This window comes from Bombus fervidus, chromosome 11, assembly GCF_041682495.2.
Source record: "Bombus fervidus isolate BK054 chromosome 11, iyBomFerv1, whole genome shotgun sequence".
In the NCBI taxonomy this organism is placed as follows: Eukaryota; Metazoa; Arthropoda; class Insecta; order Hymenoptera; family Apidae; genus Bombus; species Bombus fervidus.
Window position 1 is genome coordinate 6,462,158 of NC_091527.1, and position 21,314 is coordinate 6,483,471.

A 21,314-nucleotide genomic window follows, 5' to 3' on the forward strand; every position below is an offset into this window, starting at 1 on the left:
GAAATCCGACTAAACGTAATCGGATGTCACAGAAAAATTTCTAGGAATTGTGAAGATAAATTGGACGTATTACAGGCGAGGTTACTAAAAATAGCTTAGGATTTGATAATTCCACGAACATATAAACAACCTATTAATATATGGAACTAATTGGAAAAAGAAAGTTGCCAGAAGGTCACATGTCGGCTCAACATTCGAATATATTACAATGCTACCAAACGAAACGATGGTGTGCGTGCCTCTATCGCACCGTGCAAGAGATACATCCACACCTACACATGCATATGCTACGTATCTACGTAGCCTCAAGCAGAGAGAGTTCTCCTTTTCCTCCAAATGGGGTTACACGAAGAACCGAACTATCATTATGAATTCACGTAATAACGCGCTACTACATTCATGCACATATAAATGTATGATATACATCTGTATATATATAGACACATTATGATACACTACGTACACAACATATACACATAAAACGCTATACACATGGACATCTTTCGAACGTCACAATGATCGAGACACGATAACTAATGTTTACGTTGCCGGTGATTGTTAAGAAACAATTTGGTCAATTTGTTGATCGTTTGTTGATCGTTCGTCAAACGAAATTAATTTATTAATGCATTTTATAAGTAGATTCTTATCAGTTAAACGACCATTCCGTAAGTTAAACAAATTTGGAAAATATGTATATCTTATATGGAAAAGCCACAAGCTCGAAACACGTACACAAGGATAGCAATAACTCTTTATCTCCATGTGGGTTGGTTTCTTTGATTATGCCGCTTAATATTAACATACATACATACATAATACGCGTAACACTAGCGCTTTTGATTTATCTGAATTTTAATAATTTCGAGAAGACGAACTGACTATTTTTGCGATCGAGTCTGATTTATCTGTCACGTACATCGTGTACTATTTTCGCGTTAGTTTCCTATCTTAGAAAAGTTACTGTGAGAAAATAAATATATGATATATGATATCGTAGTGCGCAAGATATTGTGTATATGTAAATACATATACAGTAAGTTTCCATGGCAATCACGAATTTTTAGGTTATAACTATCGTTTCCTTTTTTAAATTCTATAAGTTTACTGTGTTAAATACAACTGATGCCGTTCTAACAAAGTAAATATATACAACACGAAACTTACCATTAGAATGAATACCCCGTGCACACGTGAAAAAAAAACGAAAACAAGTACAGAGTACGATTTATGTACAGTGTAGCTTGTTTTTCTACCGCGATACAATAGAACGTACACAAAAAAGTAACAAAGTTCGCTCTTTGGCCTTAGAATGGAATTATCCCAAAGGAATACGATAACGCAAGGACATCTACATCATATGTAACAATGCTCGATTCGAGTGCATGTAATTTCGTTTGAATGACGTGTGGTTTAGATGAAAAGAAAAAGAAATCGTTATATCCCCGCCCAGGTTTTTGAGGCCCTATGGGTTTTACCGACCTAACGTGGCGGCCTGCGTAAAAACCAAAGACTGAATCAAGTTTTGGTGAATTACCGCATTTCCTTGTACGCGAAACTTTTTTTTACTTTGATTGTCCCGCTTAAACAATGTACGCAATCGCAGCTGGAGAACAAATGAAAAGAGATCGAATTATTAGAGGAAAGAGATGTAAAGTAATCTTGTAACGTAGGGTAGGGAGAAAAAGATATCGGTAATGGAAGAGGAACAAAAAGAGTATAAGAGGAACAGAGAGAGAGAGGGGAACTCAACTCGGAGGAAACGCGATTGCGTCAAACACGCACGCATTCACTCACGCATATGCAACGCGAAATGCGCGCGCGCGATACACTGAATTTGTCTTTGGAGTTCGTCAATTCCAAGAGCTCAACAGTGTCTGTCTACGTACAATGATGCGATCGAACAGAGTAGAATATCGTAGTTAACGGCATGCTTGAAATTTTCTCGTGAAAATTAGGAAAACTTCAGGTAGAAGCAGTAATGTCCATACGGGTGCTCTGAGCTTTAATTTTTCGTACGATTCACTTACCTTCTTTTCTCCTTGTGCTTCTTCTCTTTCTTCGGTGGATCCATAGCTCGGTGAAAAATTTTAAAGAAAGTTTTCTCAGATGGTACAACACTGTGGATAGTCTCAGTCACTGCTAAGTAACGTATTTAAGCTACAGCTCGACACAGGCTCGTCACAAAATTCTTCGTGCTTGATTGTCTCTGCCGTACTTTGCTCGCACCGACTCTCTCGTGTTCTCCCGTTATCAAAATCGATGCACCAACATACGTTCTTCACACGGTACGCGACGTCACCTCTGCTCAGTTACTTTCATTAGCGTGATGAAACAAAAACACATTGTGCTTCTCTACCCGTACGAAACGCTCGACGAACGCCAAACTCATGGTGTGATGGCGATGATGATGACGATGGTGAAGGTAGTAGTGTAGTAGTAGTGAGGTTCGTTACAACAGTGGTGGTGGTAAACGACCGCGGCGTGGTGGTAGAGGTTGTATACACGAGACCAACTATCCCAAGGGTTGGAACGGAAGAGGGGAGACCGTAAAGTCGACGTCACAACACAGGTTCCATCTTTCTCGTAGAGAAAGATCGCACCGCCATCAAACGGCCGTGACGTCAACCATTTTGTTGCCGCGCTATAAAGTAGGACATTCAAAACTTGATGTCACAATAAGAAAAAATTATCTCTCTTTCTAAATTGTGCGTCACAAGTGAAAGGAGAATAGGCAATAATGTATTAATTCGAGGAACTATTTATTATTTATTACATACAGAATATGTACAATCGATTGAGATTTGAGACAGTGAACAAACGCGAGAAATAAAACTATTAATTGCATGTTTAAAATTAATTTGTTTTGACTTTTAAATGAGAAATAATATGTATATCTGTCTGACGAGATTCAGATTTCTTGAAATAAAATGAAAGTTGCAGTCGAATAGATTGGTTTCTCTTTGTTAATAACATGTTGTAAATGTTGTGAATGTTGTGAATTATTGTACTAGAGGTTAAAAAACAGATGGGTAAAAAGCAGCAGGATTTAAGAGTACTTTATTTTGTACAAGAATGCTTTCTTACACAACCTGTTTTTTGCAAAATTTTCAGAGATCTTCTTTCATTAAGTCTTGGTGAAAATTTACCCTCACTATGCTATGCAAATACGTTAATTATTTATTCACTGGCAACAAATGTTCACTTAACATTAGATTGTTCTACTCCTGTTTCCATACTGGATGTACGGGGTAACTCTTTTACTTTTGGTTCCAAGTGAGAATCTTTGTTATCGACCTCTAAATTTTTTTTATGCTCGTCCATTGGATCTTCGCCATCTTCCAAATCCTCCAAAGATCCTCCTTTCTTCCCATATAATGCTGGATATTGTACCATGCATGTTTGCATGGTTTTAAATGCATCATAACAGTCTGAACCTTTTGGTTCTGCAGTTGAATAATGGAAACAAGAAAAGGCCTCACGGAATTCCAAACCACATGGTCCAGTAGCCATACCTCCCAAACATGGACAATTCCAATTAATTTCTCCGCTGGATAATAAGAGACCAGGACTTGGTTCTGGTTCTGGAAGTTCTATTTTACTAGGCGTTGCATGATCTTCCTTTGAAGCAAAGATTATAGTATCTTTACCTTCTTTGTGGATGAATGGCATTATTAACTAATTCATAAAAATGCAAAAGGCAAAGATATGAACTTGTTCTTTAAGAAAGAAAATAAAAATAAATAATGTTGAATTTTTCCAAATTCAGCGTGTTCTAAATCTTTGTACTTTAATGTTGATAATTCCGACTATTTGCACTAAATGATAATAAATTTGCCGAAGCACGATGAATAGCATAGATGCAAGAATGTCCTTCGTATTTTCCAGCTACGACTAAAGCTGCCCGAAGACGTACATAACAATCATCAGTGCACCTTAGAACACATCTGTGTTCCTTTGAATCAAATTTTAGGATATCTATGGTACCCTTGGTTCCTTCTTCACCGAACAATTGTCTTATTGATTCAAGAATGTTCTTCTTTAGATAGACCTCTGTGATTTCAAGACTAGGGCTATCTGGCAGTATTCTACAAATAAAAAAAACATATTCTGAGTATACAGATTTTTCCTTATAAATGTAAAGTATAGTCACTGAAGTTTTGTATAGAAGGACAAATAGCATAAACATCTACAAATTACAAATGAAAAATTATTTCATCAGATTGCACAGTAAACGAATATAATGAAATCACAAAAGTAAAAAATGTAAATTATGAATGAAATAGAGTACATTTTCTTAAAATAAGATAGACAACTGTATTTCCAAAACGCATGTACTTAATTAACTCATATTTAACTTTTTACTGCAATCTTTATCCATACAGATTATATCATTTCGAAATCTAGGTTAGGTTATATGTGTAAAGATAAAGATCTTAAAAGCTGATTAAATGTACTAACAGAGAAATGTCTAAATAATACATAGTACACACAACACTAACTCGCGACTCACATTTGATATCTACGAATTTAAAACAGAACTTCTGAAGAGCTTTCGTACAAATACTGCGGCACTTCGTCCATGCCTTTCTAACAAAGCGTTAACAACGCATTGTGCGAAGAATAGATGGCGGTATCAGTCGGTGACATCGCAATTTTTAATTTCCAGTACTGTATTTTGTTAACAGTGTCTGGTTTTTTATAATACATTGTCATGCGTTAATTTTCAATCGGAATTATAGTAATAAGAAAAGTATGCTATCTTGAAAATTATTATCTAGAAATACTTATAGGGGAATTTTGAAAGAACGGTATAACTGACTATAAACGTTATCCAATAAAATGATTGGATTTCTAGGAAATGTCTTAATGCGATTGCTAGTTACAAAATGGTTATATAAATTCAGGGCAGTTGATGAACTAGCCTTTATCCTGCGAAATTCTGCGAGACATTAGGGTGGATGAAGAATTTATCGACATAAACCTAAAGCGTCTTATATATCAATAGTTAACCCTCATTCTATCTTTAAAATCTTATCAACTGAAAATTTTTAATCTTAATTTATAATCTCTTAATGATTTATAAGACAGTACGTATTCATTTTCTTTTATAAAATGATAGTTTATTACATATTTCTCAATTAATAACTTTCTAATACATTTAACAATGATTTCGGTAAATCCTTTAATGCGTGAGTATCTTTAAATAATAACAAACGAAATTAAAAACTAATTACATCGAGAGTTTAGGAAATTATTTTAACTGGACTCGAAAGCGCAACTTCTTCGCGCAAGGTCAATGCTAATGTCAATAGCCAAGGTTAAAAGCGGTTACAAAGAGAACTTTAAACTTTCACTGAAAGTAGCTACATTTTTATGACATTTCAGTAGTTTCCTGGTTGTAAAAAAAGTGAAGTTATCTTGTTCATTTTTTCTTTCTCTATCTTTTACCGTATCATGGGATTATATTGCTGATATCGGAGGAGAAAAAAAAACGATCGTGCATTGTGACGTTGAACCCTAATATCGATTGAGACATGAAAGAAGAACGGAAGTACATTAGATTTCGTACTTGCTGTAACATTTACGCTTCCCTTTTGACACTCGGAACATCTGTCCTCCTTTTCTTCAATACCGACTGATTTTGACAAACCTAGGGATACATTCGAATGTGCGACCTGCGAAAGAATTGATGCTTAGGTTACCTGGTGCGTATTCGAGTCTCTGACCAATTGCGAATCCAGCGACTGGGCTATCCAAGACCCTTGTGCTTATACTTTTCACTGTTCCATGTGGGCCCTGTATACGAGGCTTTCGCATTGGCGTAACGCGACGAGAATAGGACTAGAGCATTATCCTATATAATACAGCCATACAGCACAAAAAATTTTGTTTTAAGATACAAACTTAAAAAATCCTTTTATTATTGGGATCGTCATCACGTTATTGTTTCGATCATGGGATTTTTGTTACTCCATGCAGACTATTTACATACAGGGGCTATAATCCAATGACGTAGAAGGTCGGAAGCACTCTCGTATAGTATTTCACAGTTTCAAAATATTCTAAGAATGGATAGACTTTCTCATTTCTCTATAAACTTCTAGGATACCTCGCGAAAATTTGCGAGTAAAAGAATACTTTTTACTCGGCGAAGAAATGGACAAGTCAAGCAAAGAATGGTACATATACGATGGGCGGAATGTGTGGCGTAGCAACTTGCGGTGCGCTAAAAGGAAATCGCAGGAACATGCGAAAATTTACAACTCGAAAATATCGATGCGCTTTACGTGGTTACGCTCTCTGGCCATCTTTCTAGCCCCATTGCAGTTGGAGATGCAATCAAACCGGACTTCTTTCATTTAAGGAGACGATCGATGATGCGATGCTTGAAACACGCGCGCGTGTGCATCAAAAACCCTGAGCTTTAATTTCGTTCGTACATAACGTATCAATTATGAAAAAGCATGTATACGTGGAACGCATAAAGATACGCTCGTATAACGCGTATCATATACAACTACATAAGTCCTACATTTGCCAGCGCGATAATGAAATTTTTAAATGACAACATTTTACGTTTTATTGGTCGCAAGTGATTCGATAGATTTTATGAGGAAATTTATGGAAGTTTTGGAAAATACGTTTCGCGATACGCGTCTGTGAAACGTTGCAGAATAATCTACAATTCCCCCTTAGCGACTATAATTTCGTATCGAGTTCGATAGAAACGTGTCATCGAATACAATAGAAGACTAATGACGTCACGGCAACTATACTACGGAAAGTGGTGTATTCGCCGGAATGTCATGAATAACAAAGAATCGTAAAGTCATCGTATTTATACGGCTGTATTTAATCGCGGACTCGTCGATACTTTCGAAAAAATAAAATAAAAAAAAAAAGTGGAAAAAGAAGAAAACATTCGCAACGAAATATTTCACGCGCGATGGAACATTATCGGGCGAGGCTCTCACTGAAAAACAATGCATGGTATCAGACCGAAGGAATGTTAAATAGAATGAAACGTCATGACAAAAATAATGGCAACAAAAGATTGAAATTGCACCAGGAAGCGTGGTTCCTGTACTTCATTGTGACTGCCCGGGGTCGCACACCTTCCGTATGCAAGTTTATTCAGTTTGAACGGGAGGTTACGCGCTCAAAGGTTAAAAGATCTTGCACCTACCGTGCGTAAACGCTTTTAAAATACACGTGATATACCATGCGACATTTCTCCTTTCTTTTTTTTTTTTACGACGTGAAAAATCGTGATTCAATGTCTGGACTACCGGGATGGCGCATAATTTATTTGATGAGCGCGTGCGCGTTACGCAATCCATCGAGAATGAGGAAAACGGAAGAAGACAGCAAGATGCAACGAAAATAAGAACATTCCTCATGATCATTAAACTCCGTACCTACACGAGCCGCCGATGGGACTGGTTCTCCTTGACGATACCGCACGCGTCATATTGCCGTTAGTAAAATCTGTCGATTCAGTTCTCTGAAAATCACTGTTACAAACGATCTCCCCTTCTTTCTGTTGCCTTCCAGTTTCACGATAGGCGACAAGCGACAACACAAGCGTGTCTTTCTTTCGCACCCTACACGCTGTGTCACCGTAGGAGTCCAAGAACCACGATGGACAAGGAGTCATTCTCACTGCAGATATTTTGCACAGCCAAACTTGATTAGCATGTGTATAAAGTGAAGACAAGATGGAACTAGAAATGAATAGTAGTAGAAGTTGTTTTAACATGAAATATAAATATATTTGGGTGGTATTGTACAGTCAGTGATTCGTTCGTATATACAGAATTATGTACACGCCGAACACCACGTCCTCGAATATTCTGCGTTTAATCACACATACATACATTTGACGAATCGGTCAATCCACACGAGTCTTTTTTTTAAATAGCCATCTATTCACTCGGATCCACACATCCATCTCATCCATTTCTTGGATCCGCAAATGTCTTTCTCTCTCTCTTTCTCTCTCTCTCTCTCGCTCTGGATTTTCTTTCTTTTATTATCCTGTGTTTTTATAAGCCCAACGGTATTTCTTTTGGCGGTCGTTTACAATTTCAAGTGTTGCGATTAATTAGGACGTCGGCCGCCGGACAATTCCTTTCTACGAGTACATTGGCGCATTTTCGCGAGCTTTTTATCGCTTGATTTCCTTTTTCTCAGTTTAAGGTCAACCTAAGCGGATTTTTTTGATCATTTACTGTCGTTATTTCATTATCTTTTTCTTCTTTACGTAACTCGTCTTTTTTAACCTTTAGCCTGCAATTTTTTTTATCATTTATTTACTGTTACAGAACTACTTGTTACTTGTATTTTTATTTTTATTTTTTTTGCTTTTTAGTCCGCGTTACAAACCACAACGAGGTATCGTTACTTTAGACTTCATGACTACAGTTAAGAGAATAAGCGTAGAAATGTATCACACTAGAGACTTGTACATTATCTTAAATGCGTAGGTATGTTCTGTTTTTTTTTTTTTTTTTCATTTTCTTTTTACTGATAATACAGTAGTAGTTGGTTAGCTAGCTTTACCCCCCAGAAAACGAAGATCCCGTAGTCGTTCGAGAACCGAGGAGAGGATCGTCAAACGCCGAGCGCGTCTACGATGGCAATGGCGGCGATGGATAAACAAGGCGACACACGTGGCGCGTTTAGCAAAAGGTAGACGCTCGGCGCACACATGTAAACATTTTACTCACACTCATACGTTCTCTCTCTCTCTCTCTCTCTCTCTCTCTCTCTCTATTCCTCGTAAAAGCTCTCCAAAGTCCTACACACAACACCATGACGGGAAGAAATAACAGGCGCTTCGGTTCGAATTTTAACGAACGATCGAGCAAAGTAAACATACACGCGCACACACGCCGTTCTAACGAACGCTCCAGCCAACAGACACGCGGTAGGTAGTGGCTTCAGCGATCAGAAACTTTCGATTAATCACGAAATCAAGGAACTAGAAGGAGAACAATCGCTCGTTAAGTTACACGCTTTTGGTGGAAACAGTCGGAGAAACGTAGGAAGCGAACAAACGGCACGTGGGGTCCAACCGTGGCCGCGCAAATAGAAAGACTTCGTCTCCGGCAAATCGATCGTTCGCCACGTCGATGAGCCGTATCGCGATAAAGAGAGCCATTTCTTTCTTTCTTTCTCTCCTTTTTTTTTTTTTCCATTCGAAGGAATGCGATCGAGCCAGTGCGACACGGCCGTCTATTTGATAGAAACCTATTCCTTCGTCCTCCTTTAAAATCGAAGGAGGAAAGGAAAAATGTCGGTTCTTGAAGATGAAAAAGAAGGATAGAGGAAGAAGGTATAGGTAGTAAAAATAGGAAAAGGAAGAGAGAAATAACAGGGAGAAACGTCGCGGAGGCTGTCAAACGGAAGAGGCACACGGTATGGTATCGATTGGCCGGAGAGGCAGGCCTCGGGTCGCTCCAGGGGCGTATTCAGTTGTCCCGTTTCGTGCTCGACTTTTGCGGTGGTAATTTTTGCCAGCTTGTCGCGAGTAAAGGATCGATCGTCGAGAGTTCGTCGAAGCGGAGATGGCAGACCGAGGGCGTGGTCCATCGTTTCGAATCGTTCGAACTATCCATAGATAGACAGAGTAACCTATAATATCCTGACGTCCGTGACACATGGACGTGTGTCTCTCCTCTTTATGGCCACGCGGTGCTCATTCCAGGATCGAGGCTCTCCACCCTCCGATTCTTTCTTTCTTGCGCGCGTTATGGTCTATCTATCGCTTATGCCGCTATCTCCCCTCGAGTTCAACTATCGCAAGACCGCAACAACCCCCTGGCACGACTATGTTTTCGACACAACTCTACCGTATATACTAGGGAGATTCGAGCGATTCGGTTGCAGAGACGAGACGATGATATTGCTTTTGCTGTAACGACGCGATCGAAATATCGAGAACTCACGAGTGTAAAAAATTCAGAAAGAGACAAGATAGAACGTATCGTAGAATAGGATGGAGAGAAAGAAAGAGTATCTCGCAGGATGGATGGATCGAGATTGAAAAAGATTCGGTAACTCGAAGCGAATTATAGGGGTAAGGAAGGAGTGGCGTGCTCGGCTGAGATCGAGCCGTGCCCCCGTATATAAACCGGGTACGCGCTGAAGCGCGTACAAAGAATAGCGTAAAATAGCGTACGTTATATTTGCCGAATCAGCTGGTGTACTCTGATATAGGAACAATTCGTGCGTCAGAGGTGGGTAGGGTCATTGTTACGTGCATACCGCGCAGCTTCTTAAGTGCTTTTCATTCGCCGGCTGACAGCGCACAGTCCTCTCTACCTCTCTCTGTTCCTGCTCGAAGGCTAAGATCTGGGCCTGCCTGGTCGGAGAGAGAGATCATTCATCGAGAGAGGGGTAGACGATTTAAGAAAAATTCACGTAGAGCCGAGAAGGTGGTCCACCCACGGTGAGGCCCGCACGAGGAGCGCACATTGTAATTCGGGGTCTCGGCTGGAAGCAGAGAGAGGATTGTGGATCAAAAATGGCTTCGGGTCGGTCTTTATACAGCCGGTGCTTTCTGGCGTGCAACTACCTGCCAGAGAGCCACGGTTGGCACACGGCTCGTTCGCTCGTTCGCTGCTTCGCGTCCCTTTGCAAGAGAGTTTTACCTTTACCACACCACGTACCTGGCCAACCAGCCGGTCGCTCGCTAGCTCGCTCGCTCGCTCGCTCGCTCGTTCATTCGCTCGTTCACCCGTCCATCTACACGCTCCGTCGTCGTTTCTGCCCCAGTGTTCCTGGACCGGGTGTTCGGAGGGGTCCAGAGTTCCACAGAAAAAGCCTTGGGTATATCTTTACGAGCGGAGCCATAAAAGCCGTAGGAGTTCGTCGGTTTCTCGATTAACTCTCGCGGGGTATGGATCGTGTTCGACCGTCTACGATCCTTATTGTCGTGTATATTCTTCAAGCCCGTATAATGCATGAACGGAAGAACTACCGTCCTTCGAAACACCCAGTCATCCCGTCATCGTCATTGTCATCGTAATCGTCATCGTCTCTGTAGTCATTGTCGGTTTCTGAAAGATGGAGCCGAGAGGACATCAATGATTTTGATTACCCCCATCAAATTTTTTTCGTCTCTATTTTGTCGTTTCACTTCTTCCCTTACCTTTGTTTCAACCTCGTCATGTCTTACCAAAATGTCTCTTTTGGTCACGTTTTTCTATGTCCTTTTTTGTTAACCATGTCTACCTTCGAGTGGTCTCCTCGCTTATCTGAATCATCTCGTCCGCGAGAACAACGAGATCTCGTCGTTGGTTTCGTAGCAGCCTCGACGATCTGCTGTACCCCTCTTCTGCCCTTCTACATTCTCTTTTCCTATTCCTTTTCCTCTTTCCTTTGCCCAGGTATCATATACATGGCGCTTGTGTGTGTGTGTGTGTGTGTGTGTGTGTGTGTGTGTGTGTGTGTGTGTGTGTGTGTGTGTGTGTATATCTGTCTGTCTGTCTGTTCGTGCACATATGCTATTATCAATTCACAGTGAAGAATGGAAAAAAATGATTTTCCTTTCTTTTAATAAATCGTATCACCATAAACGAGGACTTTAACGTTACCGGGTTGGATCGATACATTTCCCTAAGTTGTCCTCTGCGATCCACCCGCTCGCACATCATATTATACACTCGCTCGCTCGCAATGCGCGAATAGTTTCCGTTTAAGAAAGCGCTACACACAGCACCCTTCTTTTTCTCTCTTCGTCTTTCTCCTTCATCTCGCTGAACGCACACGTTATACGCGCTCTTTCCGATCGATCGTTATCTATAATCCTCTCGTTCTTCTTCGTTTCGCTCGTTTTTCTCTGCCGCCGGACTCGTGATCGCGTAACTCTACTCGCTGGATGCCGCGATCGAGCAACTTATCTCGGACGCGATCCCCTTTTTCTTTAATACTACATAATTATACACAGGATTAGGCGTTTCGTTATTCATTCAGTCGAAGTGTAAGTGAGGGCGCTAGCTCGTTTAATATATTAATTATTTGAGGCAGTTTACGTCATTTTGTTTAAGGCCGAGTTAATAGTAGTGAACTATGTTTTTTTTGAGAAGGTGTACGCACGCGTTTAAGCCGCGCCGCGCCACGCCATTCTTCGTGGCTGATTCACGGTGAACGGACAACCAGGAGGAGTATGCACCACTTTGTGTCCCTGGTCTGCTGTCTTGCGAAAATCCACTGGCAATTTAATTTAATTTCGAACGGCTGGTGAATACTCTTTTTCTCGTTGGAACAGGGACCCGTCGGGGCCCCTCGCCATCGAAAGTGGCATACTTTGAGCTCTCTTATCTTTAACGGGCCTCTTTTTCTCGTTTCCTCTTTCCTTGTTGTCCGTCGAACGTGAATCGAGCTTTTATCCGGTGCGCGTCTACTGTATACGCACAAAAGTACGTTCGTATATAGTGGAGGGCGAGGCACGTTCGAGCACAGATTCTCTATTTTTCTTTCATTTCTTTCGCTTCTTTTCATCTTTCTCTTTCATTCTTTCTTTCTCTCTCTCTCTCTCCATCAAACGACGCGATGCACACGTATCTCGAGAATAAGCTTGACCGTATATTTTACGTATAGTTCGTTACGCGCGACGTAGGACAAAATATTTGATGCCAGACTTTTTTTTCTTTTTCTCGTACCCGCTTACGGAGGAAGCACGTTTTATTACAGAGTAAATATATGCCTTGTTCTCGCCGACTACAAACGCGATAAACAACCGAAGAAGAAGACTTTGTTTTTGCGAATCGATCGAAAGAAAAAGAAAAAAAGAAATAAAAGGGAAACGGAGAAATAAGAGAGAGAAACAAAAGAAAAAACGAGAAGGAAAAGGGGTAAAGGAACACTGAACGGAGAAAATAATCGGTTCGGTGTATAAATGCATTCACTGAATGCAACGTTAAATAAAAAAATTACCGGAACGACCGCACATGCCGTGTATTATTTCCTTCGAGTTACACACGTGTCGCGTCGTGTTGAGTTGTGTGGGATTGTGTGTACTCTGGCTGTCTCGGTGGGTACGTTCACATTCGCTCTTTATAACGTAGAACCAGCGGACGCACGATGCTCTTTGAAAATATATCTTCGATCGCAACGTTCCTAACCTAATTGAACGCAACACGGTAGAATAGTGAGACCGAGGATGAAATTTCAGTGGAACGGAAAGAGATTTCGCCACCACAGAACCACGAATAACCGTGTGTTCCGTGAGAAGAGGAGAATCGTGAAATCGAACACAGAAAAAGGGGGCGACTGGCGATGCACGTTGTGCACGCGTATCTAGAGAAATCGAGCTGATGGCAACTTTCAACAACTGCGAGAGAAGAGGAGCGCCTCTATCGCGTTATCTCCCCTAGAAGATGCGCGCAGCCCGGAAAGTCGTTCGACGTTCCCCTTACGTAATGTTCCTAGCTTTTTTCTCAGATATTAATAACGATAATACTTGATCGATGTAAACGGTGAATTCACCTGGGGTACGATGATATAAATGTAAAGAGTAATACTGACACGAAAAAAAAAAGTTTATACAAGCGTTCGGCAGAAGTATGTAAACATTTTGGAATAATTGAACAGAGGCACACGAGGGACAGAATACGTTACGAAAAATGTGTTTGGCACACGAAACATCATTCAAGAGTTTACTCACATATGTTTCTCATGAATCGCGTAATCGTCAACGGCGAAGCACTTTTAAGCGTCGATCCCTGATATGCGCGAGGTGAAAAGTTAAAGGCGTAGCTCTCGATCGTATCAGCTGCTACTCTGCTTGACATTCGACCGTGTCTCGTCGTTGCGACGCTACAATGCCCCCCGACCAACGGAGTTTCGTTCGTTCCTTCGTTCGCTTGCTCGTTCGTCTGGCCCCCCTTTTTTTCTTCTTCTTTCGACACACCGACCGACGACAATCGAATTCTACGAGCGTACCCTTTGCATAGTAAGCGGTTCACGATAAACGACGGAACATACGATGGAACATACGACGGAACGTACAACGAAACATACGACGAATAGGAGGAGACGAGAGCAAGTTATGTACGTGTATACAGGTTGATAGCAGATTACGAAGAAGCTAGAGAAATTCAATGGAAGAAGGGAAAGGAACGCTATTTCTAACCTGTCGATGTTTAACGTTTCAATATTCTATACAAATTATCTATATAAATAAATATTCCATTAGATCGTTCAACTTTAACTAACTAAAACATATGGTTGGAATTTTGTTGCAAGATTTGTTGATTTATAGGATTTTGCAGAGAAGCAGAAGAAAGAGTAACGCGAAAAGCTCCCGCCGTCGACGATACGTCGGACCACAGTCCAAGTAACTCTATTTAGGCCCTGTATCCGTTTAGCCTTCCCTCTACTTTGCCGCTAAGAGGATCGTTCCCTTTGAACGAGCAAAAACACCGGGGCGGAAATGCTCGGCGGAGATGGACGGCGAAGGGTAAGTGGTGCCAGGAACGGACTCTGCTCTCGACAACCGGGTCGTCTCTGCCAACAAATTTTACCAGGAACGAAAGGTGACTACACACACGAAGCTGAAAATTTCTACGTGGTCTCTGTTGTTTCGATTTGGAACGACATTCGAATCAGGATTCGATGCGTGAACCATTGTACCCGATGTCGATTTAACATGCTACAAGGCCGAAACGAACGTTGTGAAAATCCGTTGCTGGGGAACGAGGGATCGTACGAAAGTGGAATGCTCCGCGAGGAATAGTTTCGTGGACGTAATGTGAAATTTAAAAATAACGTTCCGACGAATTTTTTTTCTCTACCCGACCGTGGAAGAAGAGCGAAAAAGACGGCTAGAAAACCGACAAACGAGCCGGTGAAACCTTTTCAAAGTCACTAGCCAACGTTTCTGCTTGCGACGCTTCCTAATTACCTGATGTCGACGTCACATTATATAACGAGTTCGACGGGGGTTTCAACGAGGCACAATAATGCCCTCCTTCCTTCCACGTCGTATAAATATCTATCAGTGGATGAAGTTTAACCCTCTGACGAGCGGGCGGCCGATCTATAACTAGGAAACGTATTTACTATCGACCCGGTTGTGTACGAAGAAGCTACGATTGCGCCTGGTCTATTTGATTCAACTACATCGAACCCTATACGTGTCGCGTCAAACGCAGTACGCGTTAGAAACGCGATGCGCACTTACCCCTCCATCCTCATGTATACCTCCGTCGTTTTATTCAAATCAATTCCACGAATCACTTTTCGGAGAGACGTCGCACAAAAGTACGCATTTCCTACAAAAATAAACGTTCCTCCGCGAGCAGTCTTGTCAGCGCACCCTTCGAGGAACGAAGTTTAACGAATTCCGCAAAACGGTAGGAAAACAGATCGTTAAAGTCAGACACACGCTATAACTTTGAGGGTGAGAGCTAGACACAAATTTACGAAACGAGATTTATTACATCTATCGAAGAAGCTATATAGTTTCCTGTTATCGAACGTTACAAAGTGCCTTCCGTGACTTTCATTTTTTTTTTTTTTTTATTTCGATCTCCGACTAGTAGAACGCAGGAGCTACTTTCCATCTAATTTCCCCGAAATTCTCCTCGTTTAGTTATTTTTCCAAGGCTCCGCGAGGCGCGACGAGTGGAAATTATAGGAGCCGGAGTCGCACAGGTTCGCATTAGCGACTGTTAATCTAACGTCCATCCTATGCACATGGTCGTCAGTGTTTTCGGAGTACGAGTCGACGCATCCTGCTCCCTCCGATGCGTGTGAGCCCCGTCTCTCGGTTTCGTCTCTGCCGATCCCCATCTTGACCGCGCCCCCTTCGCGTCTGGTCTGGTCGCGTCCCTCGTTCTCCTCTCGTCCCGTAACCGCCCAGATCCGTTCCGTCCCGTCCCGTGTGCCGTCCCCGTCCCGTTCGTCCCGTCCCGACCCGTCCCGACTCGTCGTCTCGTTTCGCCTCGTCTCGCTTCGTCTCGCTTCGCCACGGCTCGCCCGTACCGCCGGTGCGGTCGTGCGGTCACGTTGATCGATCGTTACCGTGTAACGAAATACGGTCCCCGTCCGTTTCTCCTTGAGCGCGCTCTTTGAAAAGGGTGCAGGACAAAAAAGAAGAAATCCTGCCCCGGCTCTCTCGGACCTCGGGTTTCTAGAGATGTTCCCGACGAGAAACCGACAGAGACGGAGAAAAAGACAAAGAGAGGGCCGCGGAGGAACGAATAACGCTAGAGAAAGACGGGGAACAGAGTCATTCGTGGTGGAGAAAGGGCGAGAGGGACGTTCCGCTAGAGCAGGACAACTGCAATCGCGGCACACCGCCGTTTCCTGTGCGCGCTTGCATCGCGAAATGAAAAGCAGAATCGAGAAAAACTAGTACTGTACATATGGTCTATTTGGCAAAGATGCGCTTGCACCCTGTTGGGTAACGTTCGTTCGTGAGGTTGCGTTCGGGTTTTGGCACTTGCGATTGCGATGATTGTCGATCCGGTTTGGGTATATCTGTAAGCGGAGAAGACAGATGGTTAAAGCAAGGATGTTGTAAAGCTTAGAGGATGGCAAAATATCGGCAAGGAAAGTTCCAACTATGAATCGCGTAAATCGTTAGAAAAAATATCTAATGTTATAAGTACATATATGAGAGAATCGATCGTATACCTTAAAAATACTATTGTCGATCTATGTATTCGCGATCCGCTGGTATTTGAGAGCCGGTGATGGGAAAAAGAGCGAAAGGGCCGCCGCTACGGCGGTGGTATACAACGAGAGACGACCGCGTGTACATGATGTTTGCCCGGCGAAGAAAGGCATCCGAGTTTCAGGAATTTACGCGAAGAAAACTCATGGTCTCTCTCTATGCCTGAAAGTGTGCGCCGGTTAAAAATACAAAGGGCCTAAGCAAATGGATTTTTATACCTGAACATAATGTACACGTATCGCAGGTGGATGAAATCGCTCGATGCGTATAGACGGACGACCATTTCAGTTGCTGGTACTTCCCTCCATCTGTCCCTGGCTCGAACGTATATCTGTGTGTGACGGTGATAGTAGTGATGGTGGTGTGTATGCGTCGTGTGTTTATTCTGTGGGTTTCTGCTCGTCCGTTCGTCCGGCCACCCGCACACTGCTGCCAACAACGGAGAGCACGGCACGTACGGTCGTTGCGTCGACGACGATACGTACATAGATGTATATACGTATGCATACAGATCCACGTATATACAGTGGAATATACACGTAGATAGAAGTAGCGTGTACGTCGCAGAGATAGATGTATCCCGAGTGTACTAGGCAGAGTTTAGACCAACCCGTATGCTCTTTAACGAGTATGGAAGATAAGTCGTACAATAGGGAAGAGAGAGCACACAGCTTTGCAGCCGGATTAGGTGAATAAATGAACGGTGGAGGCAACGGGGTCGGTCTCGAACGGGTTAACGTTGGTGCTGCTGCCGATGCCGGTGGACACCTAACTCTGCGGCAAAAGCGCATGATAACCGGGCGTTTCGTAAAAACCGGCTGCCTGGAGGGCGTGTAGCGAGGTTGCGTGATGCCTATGTATCGTACTCGCGTATACGCTGGAAACGCCGCTAGAGGAAACGCCGCTGGAAGCACCGATCGACGTCGAGGAGGAAGAAGAGGACGAGGAAGATGAGGAAGAAGCCTGCTGACCAACGTGTGACGCTGTACGTGACAGTAACGTCGCCGACGGCCGTCTATACGGGTGATGCCCGACAACCGAGGCCGTCGCTGCTCGCAGATGACTCGATGAATTCGAACTCGCGTTATACGTCTGTTGATACGTCTGTCGTAGAATTCCAGAAATCGACGTGGCCGTCGGCGTTACTGACGAGGAGGAACTTCGGTCGCTTTGGTGAGGTTGATGATGAAGTTGATGAGTCGTTCGATGTTGCTGTGTCGCTTGCTGCTGTGGTTGTTGCTGCTGCCGGTGCTGATGATTGTGAGCGCGCATTGCGCGAAAGTAGTGCTGATAAATACCTGATATGACTGCTTTTTCATCAGCAGAAATCAGTTCGGTTCCGGAGGAGGTCGACGTAACCGAACTAGTTTGCTGCTGCTGCTGTTGCGGTTGCTGTTGACCGTGATGGGGGTGAGCGTGAGGACGATGATGATGATGGTGAGTTTGTTGCTGTTGCTGCGGCGGAGGCGGCTGCGGCGGTTGTTGTTGCTGCGGATGATGACGTCTTTGTTGTTGTTGTTGTTGTTGTTGGGAGAGTGTCGCGGCGGCGTTGAGAGCCGCACGATACGAAGCTGCCATGGCCACAGCGGACATTTGACCGGTTGTAGAAACTAAATTCGATCCGGAATCGGCTGTTGAGACAACGGCTGCGGTTGCTGATAAGACAGCCGCAGCAGCGGCGACAGCAGAACTTGAAGATGACACGGTCGAGGTAGAAACGGCGGCAACCGTGGACGAGGATGCGACAACAGACGCAGTGGAGGACACGGACGCGGAGACTGTGGCCGCGTTGGCAACGACTGCGGCGGCTGATGCATTTCGCCTGCTGCTTCGTCTAGAGGATGAAATCGGCGCGTTCGCCGGCGGTGGTAGATTGTTGACAAAAGGACTTCTCCTCTCGCGCTCGGCGCGTCGGTAGTAACACGGGTGTATCATAAGAAGGGGTTCGCCTCCGCCAGGCGGTGGTTTTGCCTGGCTGGGTAGTTCATACTCGACGCTGCAATCGACGTGGAGCGGTTGCGAGTAGTCCTTGTAGTCCTTGTAGGTGGTGACCGCAACCGCAGCGGCTGCCGCCGCGGCCGTCGCTGCGGCTGTCGCGGCCGCAACAGCTGCCGCGGTCGCGGTGGCGGCGGTCGGGTTCGAATTCGTGCTGGAACTGACGTTAGCGGCAGCAGCAGCAGCAGCGGTGGTGGTGTCGACAATGCCGGTCGATGCCGCCGGTAGGACGGTTTGCTGTCCGGTTGGGCCCGTCGCAGCAGCCGTGGTAGCCGCGGCGCCGCCGCCGCCGGTAGACCCGCCGGCAATCCCATGATGGTGATGGTGATGGTGATGATGATGGTGGTGGTGATGGTGATGACCGTGTCCATGCATAGCGGCACCTACCACCACTTCCTTTTCGTAGCAGGCAGCGGCCATGTTGGAAACCTCCTACTATCCAGGCTTCCGTCGCCGAACCGTCCCTTCTTGCACGCCCGCTGACCAACGACCCACCTCGAACGCTAGGCTCTCATTTCGTGGGATCCTCGTGATTATTCTCCCCGATGACGACCACGATCCTTTGCTCTCCGTCTCGCCCAGCGTTGAGATTACCCGATCTTTTGTTACACAGCCGGAGACGCGAGTTCGCGATCCTCCGGCACTTTTTTCTTTTCCTTCCTTTCCTCAGCTAACCCCCTTCTTCTCTTTCTTCTTCTTCCTCCTTTTCTTTCCTAGACTTCTTTTCTCGCTTTGTTTTCTATCTTCCTTCGAATCGCATTTACCTGTGCGACTGTCTTAATGATTATAGCATTTCTTGCTGTCACAGACATACCTTGAAACTAGGCGAGAAAGAATGGTTATGGTTGATCGCAGTGAAAGAGGGTTTCATTATCCAGGGGTTGGACCAATCAGATATTATATCCAACACCGAGGAAAGCCCTCGAGGTAGAAGAGATGTACAACAAAGAAATTGTTATTGCATATTTCGAGAAAAGGTAAGAAAGGAAGTCGTAGGTAAAGAGCTTATAACCGACTATAAATTTAAACACCACAGGCCCTAATTCATTCGACACCGGTTTCCTTGCAACATCGATCTTTCCCTTTTACGATCTTTTTTTCTCAATGTATTTCTGTTCGATCTTTCGTTCCTACCTCCAAACTATTCCGTTTCCTTTTTATAAATGCGTATTTTATCTTCCTCTTCCCTTATAATCTCTTGTTACATGGGATTAATTTCTACTTCACTTTGTCACAAGACGTTTGTATGTGTCATTCCGGGTGCTACGTCTGTGTATTGTGTTTCCATTTAAATGATGCCATATTTTCACTTTAGTAAATTTCCTCTTCGGCCACACGTTTTCGTTGATAAAGCTTTAAACTATGTTCGTGAGAACGCTAAACCGAATGGTGTATCAGACTCAGTAATACAGCTTAGACGTGATCCGGCTGGGCGTAACGTTTCGTTCGGTCGTTCGTTTCGGCAAGCCTGAAACACCCTAATACGCCGACGTCGTTTCGCAATTCTATCATCGGCTTACATGTTCCATTTTTTACTCGAATTATTTGTCTCTTTTACACACAGCACACACAGCAGCACAAAGGAATATTCGACGACAGAGAACACGTTCAGGCTTCTTCAAAGGGGTACGCCATTGCTGCGCGTGTGTCAATTCGTCCGGCGTATCGGTTACTAGTACACACGCGGAGACTGCGCCTATGAACACTAATACATATACCGTACGCGATATATACATAAACTGCACAGCGTAGTAAGTGTAACTCGATTGTCTCGTACAGACTGCCGAGCTGCGACTGAAAGCCAAGTCCTGTCGAACCCTCGTGTCGGCTCGCCACATTTTGCGACGCCATCTTCCTTGCGTTGCTTCCTTCTTACTCATTCGATTCTGCTTCCTCGTCTACACCGTGTGGTCGATTTCGTAGATTAATGGCTAGTATCTATGAAATGCGACGCGCGATGCACCACCGGGATAGCCAACCTGTCGTGCCCATTTAGTTCCCTTACATGCAAAAATCTCTGATTGGTTTCTGCATCGGGAAATATAGTTTACATTTCCTACACATTGATTAAATTTTGCTATTAAATTCTAATATCTCCTAATAGTCACGCGAATAAATTTGTCTTCTATTGGATAGTTTAAGTTCGTAGATGAACTTCTTGTTTGAATCGTATAGCTTTTTGTTTTCGACAATCTGCAATATTCCATCTTTGTTTTGTTGATAAGTAAGTAATCTGTAATGTCTACACAGTAGATAGATGTCACCACTCTACTGGCCAATGTAATAGCTTGAAAGTTTTGGCACGCATCTTTTTACAAGCCTATATTAAATTATTTTACTTTGTTTTCTTGCTTATAAAATCCTGTATATCGTAATAAATTATAATTGTTCCCCATATAGTCGTTTTCTCCTTTACAAATACGTTGAGATACGTAGCGTGATTAGAATTCCATTTACGTTCTTCACATATGGTCACTAGACATTCGATGAATATCTTACAAACATCAATGAAACTTTTAATTATATCTTCCATCAACTGCAAATAATAAATTTCCCATTAAATGATGTAAGTTTCCTATAATTTAACGAGATTCGAAAAATAATATCGAAAGCTTATAGAATGACGTCA

The 21,314-nt window shown here is 43.3% G+C and overlaps 4 protein-coding genes across 6 annotated transcripts in view; all 4 read right to left on the reverse strand.

The window, feature by feature from the left end:
• The window catches only part of Sima (HIF-1 transcription factor component sima), a 37,820-nt gene extending 35,339 nt beyond the window's left edge, over positions 1–2,481 (reverse strand). The window contains exon 1 of the mRNA XM_072012313.1: positions 2,031–2,481. Coding sequence (XP_071868414.1) covers positions 2,031–2,074 — 44 coding nt within the window. The 5' untranslated portion in view covers positions 2,075–2,481. The remainder of the gene's footprint in view (positions 1–2,030) is intronic.
• A 562-nt stretch (positions 2,482–3,043) lies between these two features.
• On the reverse strand, positions 3,044–3,672 carry LOC139991925 (mitochondrial intermembrane space import and assembly protein 40-B). The gene has a single exon (XM_072012334.2). It carries the CDS (start codon positions 3,670–3,672, stop codon positions 3,202–3,204), a length of 471 nt encoding a protein of 156 aa, XP_071868435.1. The 3' UTR covers positions 3,044–3,201.
• Positions 3,673–3,790: 118 nt separating this feature from the next.
• LOC141445848 (ribonuclease P protein subunit p14-like) lies at positions 3,791–4,618 on the reverse strand. The gene is made up of 2 exons (XM_074111946.1): positions 4,462–4,618; positions 3,791–4,088 (listed from the first exon to the last, which is right to left on the reverse strand). The coding sequence occupies exons 1-2, from the start codon at positions 4,482–4,484 to the stop codon at positions 3,791–3,793; spliced, it is 321 nt and encodes a 106-aa protein (XP_073968047.1). The 5' UTR covers positions 4,485–4,618.
• A 3,132-nt stretch (positions 4,619–7,750) lies between these two features.
• On the reverse strand, positions 7,751–19,668 carry LOC139991920 (uncharacterized). Of its 3 annotated transcripts, none has more exons than XM_072012321.1 (2): positions 16,909–19,668; positions 7,751–16,494 (listed from the first exon to the last, which is right to left on the reverse strand). In XM_072012321.1, the coding sequence occupies exon 1, from the start codon at positions 19,103–19,105 to the stop codon at positions 17,459–17,461; it is 1,647 nt and encodes a 548-aa protein (XP_071868422.1). In that variant the 5' UTR covers positions 19,106–19,668; the 3' UTR covers positions 7,751–16,494; positions 16,909–17,458. The 3 variants fall into 3 exon arrangements, with proteins under 3 accessions (XP_071868422.1, XP_071868421.1, XP_071868423.1); XM_072012320.1 differs by having other exon boundaries at positions 16,651–19,668; XM_072012322.1 differs by having other exon boundaries at positions 7,751–10,500; positions 10,677–19,668.
• Positions 19,669–21,314: the final 1,646 nt, after the last annotated feature.